This window comes from Apteryx mantelli, unplaced genomic scaffold, assembly GCF_036417845.1.
Source record: "Apteryx mantelli isolate bAptMan1 unplaced genomic scaffold, bAptMan1.hap1 HAP1_SCAFFOLD_40, whole genome shotgun sequence".
NCBI lineage: Eukaryota > Metazoa > Chordata > Aves > Apterygiformes > Apterygidae > Apteryx > Apteryx mantelli.
Genome location: NW_027118755.1, coordinates 2,213,988 through 2,219,996, shown reverse-complemented (window position 1 = coordinate 2,219,996; position 6,009 = coordinate 2,213,988). Strand labels below are relative to the sequence as shown.

Below are 6,009 nucleotides of genomic sequence, written 5' to 3'. Positions count from 1 at the left end.
TTTGAAAGCAGTGTATGAGATGTGAGCCACTATAGTACTATAGTTCTTTCAGCTTTGGGAGAGATGCAGTTTATTCAGCTAGGAATTGGAATGAAGAAACCATATTAGAGGACCCTTCTTTGATATAGAAAAGGAAAACCTGCAGGATTTCAGAGTAATCTTCATGTAAACATTAGGTAACCAACCTTCCTTCCTCCCTTCCTCCCTTCCTTCCTTCCTGCCTGCCTGCCTGCCTGTCTTTCTTCCTCATAATTTTCTTTGCTTGCAATTCTCAAACATGCCATTCCTTTCAGTGAGCTGATACATAGGTGACACTTCCAGCATCAGTATTGTCCATCTGGATTACAACAGTTCCAGTATTTGTTGAAACAGCTGGGGTGGGAAATCAAGGAATTCTTTTGTTTCCCCTTCCAGACTCAATATCTGATCTTTTCCATTTATGAGGCAGCATCAGCTGATGATGCATCTTATGGAAGAGGACTCTGGGAAATGGATGCAGCAGCTCAGGACAGAAAGATAGGAAGTTACTGCCAAGTGATTCTCTCTTTCCCTGCAGGGATGGATAACCAGACAGAGGTGAGGAAGTTCATCCTCCTTGGCCTGACCAGCCTTCCAGGGCTACAGAAATTCCTGTTCATGCTGTTCTTGCTGCTGTACCTGTCTACCCTGCTGGGGAATATGGCAATCATGACTGTAGTGGCATGTGAACCTCAGCTACACACCCCCATGTACTTTTTCCTGTGCAACCTCTCCTGCCTAGATATTTTCTACTCCACAGTTACCGTGCCAAAGATGCTGGCTGGGTTTCTCTCGGGGCACCAGGGCATTTCTTACACTGGCTGCCTAAGCCAGCTCCACTTCTCCTACCTTGTGGGAAGCAGCGAAGCTTTGCTTCTGGCTGTCATGGCCTATGACCGCTTTGTGGCCATCTGCAACCCCCTGCGCTACACCCTGATCATGAGCCCACGGGCCTGCCTGCTGCTGGCTGTAGCCACTTGGACTACTGGCTTCCTTCATGCTCTGATGCACACAGTCATGACCTCCCAGCTCCATTTCTGTGGCCCCAACCACATCCAACACTACTCCTGCGACATCAAGCCCCTGGTGAGACTGGCCTGCAGTAGCAGCCAGCTCAACCTGACCCTTCTCAACATCGTCACAGGGACTAATGCAATAGGCCCCTTTGTCTTCACACTCTTGTCTTACTTATACATTTTTTCCTTCCTCCGGCTGAAAGTCCAGTCCAAGGAGGGAAGGAGGAAAGCCTTCTCCACTTGCATTTCCCATCTCACAGTAGTGACCTTATTCTATGTCCCTGTTATTTTTAACTATGTGCCACCTTCCTCAGGGAATTCACCCAGGCGGGACATGATAGCCACCCTTATGTATAATATTGTCACATCAGTCCTCAATCCTTTGATCTACACCCTGAGGAATGTGGAGGTGAAGCGTGTTCTAAAGAGAAGACTTTTCTCCAGAGAATTTCTAGCACAGAAAATGTTCTGCCTTGCCGCTTGTGTGGGGTAGTAGGCAATGGACAATGCAATGAGAGGAGCTTTTGGCTCAAGAATGTGTTGTGCAGAAATCTGCTTTTCACTGCCAACAGCCTGGATCCCTTCAGAAATACCCTACATACTGGATATGGTCTCATCTCTCCCATCTTGGGCAGTAGCAGTGCTAAAAGAGGAACACATATCGGTGGAACAGCCACTCCCATTCATCCAACTGGAAAAGAGAAGCAGCTCCAGAGAGTGATACTCAATAAAAACACCTTTATTAGAGTGATTTACCTGCAAAGTCACTTGATTTTTCTTTTTTTTCTTATTCTTTTCGGCAGCTGAATCCCACCCCCAGTCAGAGCTGTCAGGAGAAGTTGACGCATGATTCATCTTATCCTAAAGCCCATAGACAGGGAGGGATTCATTTCTTTCCATGGGATTCAGTTGGCCACATACAGACATGTATGTCATGCCACTTGAAATACTCTAGGTATCTCAGCTGGTGTCTCTCTGCTGCTCCAGAAAGGCATAAGTCTCCCATAGGCTCTATGCCAGATCGACCAGCCCTGTATGGATGTCAGATAACCTAGGGCCTCTGAGATGGTACTAGACACCTTTGCGTAGGCAACTTCATTTGCCAATAACTCACATAATACATTGTGTCTCTTAATATGGGCGTTCTGTACAGCAGGACAATAATATGGGAGCAAGTTTTGCTCTCCACCGAACAATGCCTGCTGATCTCTTTTAGGGTCTCCCCTCTTCCTCTAGCCAGGAATTCCCTGGTAGCATTAACACTGGCTCAGAGTTGCAACACAGTTACAAGCTTCCTATGGGGAATGCCTCTATGACTTTACTGCCCAGCATTACTGATAGTGTCATTTCCAAAGTTTGAAATACCACAACCTTGACAATGTAGCTTGGTCCATTTCACAAATTCCTCCTTCCCCCAATTCTGTAGACTTGGGAAGATAACTTTTGCAGAGGGATCTCCCATTCTAAGACCACCTCGCCCTCTTCACGTGTGACTGGGATCACTTTGATCACTGTTTTATCCAAAATCAATTGTCTCTCATGTTTGCTACACTCAGCTGCCACCCACAGTCTCTCAAAATCTTTATCAATACCTTCCTTTAGCTCTGCAGATCAAATAATGCTATACTGGGAGTGGGTAATTCTATGCAGCCTACCAGCCTGCACATCTGGGATCAAACCAGCCAGCCGAGTGATCCCCAAGCCACTGTCTTTAGTATTTGGGCAGAACGTAGAATCATAGGTACAGGCAGGAAGATGTAACCAGCCTTTAGCTGCTGACTGAACACTCAAGTCAAGCCTGTGGAGGTACACCATGGTCCACGAGATAGATTGACTTTGTGATTGTTTAACCCTTCAAGATATTGACCTTCTGCAGTGGTTTTAATGGTGCTTTTCCAATCCACCTTAACCAGGACTCAAGTTTTTTCTTGCAGCTCGAGGCTTCATATCCCATTTGTGAGTGCTGTAAGATCTAGGTGGAGAGACAAGGGTGTGGAGGAAAAAGGATGAGCAGGGAGGCACTGCGGGGTGGAACATGGGAAGGTCGTAATGGGCAGAGCACTGCTGCCAGAAAAGAAGGTGGGGCTTTACAGCTTTATAAAAGAGTAGGACGCGCTTCATTAAACGCCATTTTGCCACTCCTCATATTGGTGTCTGTGTGGTGATGGTCCGGGGTCTGGGGAGAAGGCCCCGTGCCTCCTCGGTAAGAACGAGAACGGTAACAAGTGGTGACCCCGACGTGATACCGAGGAGGCGGCTTGGCCGGCGTAGGCACCGGGAGCGTGAGGAAGGGATCCGGATCCGGAACTATGGAGGCCATATGTAAGGTAGTAATGGCCTGCGCCAAGGAATGGCGGGCGCCGCTGAAGGCGGGCGCGATACGAGCGTGTGTAGAGAGGCTCGTAAAGGAGGGAGCGATTACTTCTCCTATGGAGATTCTGCGGGAGGAACTGTGGCTGCAATGCACAGCAGTGCTGGCGGAGTTCCCGATGAACGGGGGATCCACGAGGGAGTTAAAGGTGTGGGGGCTGATAAGAATGCTCCTGCGGAGCGCGAGGGAGGCCCCGGCGAAAGAACGGGAGAGTGGGGGCGGGGAGGTTCCAGTGATCCTACCGGTGGAATCTCAGGAGCCGCCTCCGGTGTATCCCTGGCAAGATCTCGCACAAGACAGAGAGGGATGGGGGGTCGACGGGACCGAACCCGAGGATTGCGTGCCTGGCGCAGTTTTGAGGAAGACGCTTAGTGAGGAAGATAGGACCCTGCTGCCGTGGGCCCCGGCAGAGGAGGGTGCTGTAGGTGGGGAGAGTCAGGCAGTGCAGCGAGGGAGGAAGGGTAGCGGCCAATCAGAGCGGAGAGACCAGAGTTCGACCTTGAAAGGAGGGAGGAAGGTTCGGGTGAGATTGCCGGTTGAGGAGGAGAGCGGAGAAGATAGCAGCAACGAGGAAGGCGGGGGCTTGCGAGAAGTTACGCGCAGGCTGCGGGGGTGTGCAATAGGAGAGACACAGCCGAAAGGGAAGCCAAAGGGCGGAGAAGAAGTAACAACATCCCCGGTCGACACCCTATTGCGTGCATTAGAGGAAATAAGGCGGGAGGTCGAAAACCAGAGGGACCTGCTCAGCGGAGCTAAAAGGGGAGCGGCCCCTGCCAAGTCCATACCACTCACTGACTGGCGGCTAATAGCCGATTCGTGTGCCCTTCAGGGCTTACGGTTCGAGCAAGTGCCGCAAGTCTGCCCCGTAAGGGCAGTACCGGGGGAAGGGGTCCAGTGGGTGGCGCTCAAGCCCAAGATAGTACAGAGTCTGATGACCTCGGTGAAAGAGAACGGGCTGAAACATCAGCAAACTCAGATGTTGTTGGATAGTGTGCATGCCCAGGCGTGCACGCCTTACGACCTACGGCAGCTGGCGAGGGCGATACTGTCACCCACGCATTGGATGCTGTGGAAGGAGGCATGGCAAGGCCGTTGTGCCGCCCTCGCTGCAGCTGCCACCGGGGACCCGAACCACCACCTAGCAGGTACCACACTGGATCGCTTGGTGGGGCGGGGTGCAAACCTTGCATCCCCGAACCAGCAAGCGGCAACTCTCAGAGGCCGGGAGGTCGTGGCCACAACAGAGGCTTCGCGGGCCTTGTATGAGGAACTCGGGAAGCTAGTAAAGGTAGAGCCACCCTGGACAAAGATAAAACAGACACACGCAGAGAGCTTCACTGAATTCTGTGACAGGCTCCAGCGGGCCATTGCAGAGTCAGACTTGCCCCCTGAGGCCCAGGGTCCGGTCATGATGGAGTGCCTCTGGCAGCAGAGTGACGCCATGATGCAGGACATCCTGAAAACGATCCCTAAAGGAACACCACTTTCGGTTGTCATCCGCACGGTACTGCAAAAACAGAATCAGGGAACAGCAGCAGCGCAGGCTCTTGTCACGGTGGTGGACCAGATGAGAAAGGGACCACAGCGTTGCTTCTCTTGTGGATATCACAGGGAAGAGGGTATGCTGCGGTAAAACGGGAGGAGCAGATAAGATGGGTTCCAATGAAATGCATAAAACCTGACCTAAATGCACGTACGGGAGGGTCTGGGGTGTAACTAATCATTCTTGGTGAGATTCCATCCTGAACAGGGCGACGCCAGATGGGATGCTGCTGCATGGCTGCATTGATGTTTATCGCCGGCTTCATGATTCCGGGGACCGCAGAGTCATACTGGAGGAGATGAGCACAGGCGCACAGAGCAGCTCACTACTGCATCCCGTTCAACCCCGAGGCGGGGCCGACAGAGACTTTCCTGACGGGGAACAAGTCAACACAGGGGCGTGGATCTTGTCATGGTTTGATTAGAAATGGCTTATAACACTAGGCTTGATAGCACTCACAGTAGTAATAGCGATATGCTGCGGCTTGCTAATTCTGAATTATTGCTTACGGCATGTACGGCTTAACTGCTTGATAGACATGAGCATAGAGTATATCAATTAATAGTACAGGAAAAAGAGGTTCTAGACAAGATATTTGCATGAGAAGCGGTAGACTAGGCGTAGCGGAAGATCACGCGGTGTGACGCGCAGCCTAGGGGTGGAAACGAAGTGCACCTGTATGTAAGCTTGCACGCAGCCCACAATAAACGCCATTAGACGAATGGCTAACTAACCTGGTTGGCAATCTACCACCGTGGCTAACAGGACTGCTCGCTGAAGGCTTGCGCATTTTGCTAATCCTCATAACTATAGGCTTATGCTTGTGTGTAATACTGAGCTGCGTTAAGAAAGCCTTGCTGAAAGTAGCGGGCCAAGTCTGGATTGCTCGAAAACAAGAAGGAGAACTTCTGGAGGAATGGCTGGGCTTTGGGGGGGGGGGGATATAGTCTGTTGGAAATGAGCAATCCCGCCTATGCCTTTAAGGTTTTCGCTGAACTGACGAAGACAAGGACACCGCCTGTGTTAAGAAGCGGAAGAAGGGGAGGCAGCACACAGCTCCG

At 51.2% G+C, this 6,009-nt stretch overlaps 1 protein-coding gene and 1 long non-coding RNA gene across 3 annotated transcripts; both read left to right on the top strand.

Moving 5' to 3' along the window:
* Positions 1 to 558: 558 nt before the first annotated feature.
* On the top strand, positions 559 to 1,461 carry LOC136996455 (olfactory receptor 12D1-like; the record flags this gene model as incomplete). Its single annotated transcript, XM_067317376.1, has 1 exon — positions 559 to 1,461. A coding segment is annotated over exon 1 (903 nt), but the record flags the coding sequence as incomplete, so codon positions are not given.
* A 1,716-nt stretch (positions 1,462 to 3,177) lies between these two features.
* On the top strand, positions 3,178 to 5,417 carry LOC136996475 (uncharacterized). Of its 2 annotated transcripts, none has more exons than XR_010887562.1 (2): positions 3,178 to 3,361; positions 5,156 to 5,417. It is a non-coding gene; the product is annotated as an uncharacterized lncRNA (long non-coding RNA). The 2 variants fall into 2 exon arrangements; XR_010887561.1 differs by lacking the exon at positions 3,178 to 3,361 and adding an exon at positions 4,911 to 5,024.
* The last annotated feature ends 592 nt before the right edge of the window (positions 5,418 to 6,009 follow it).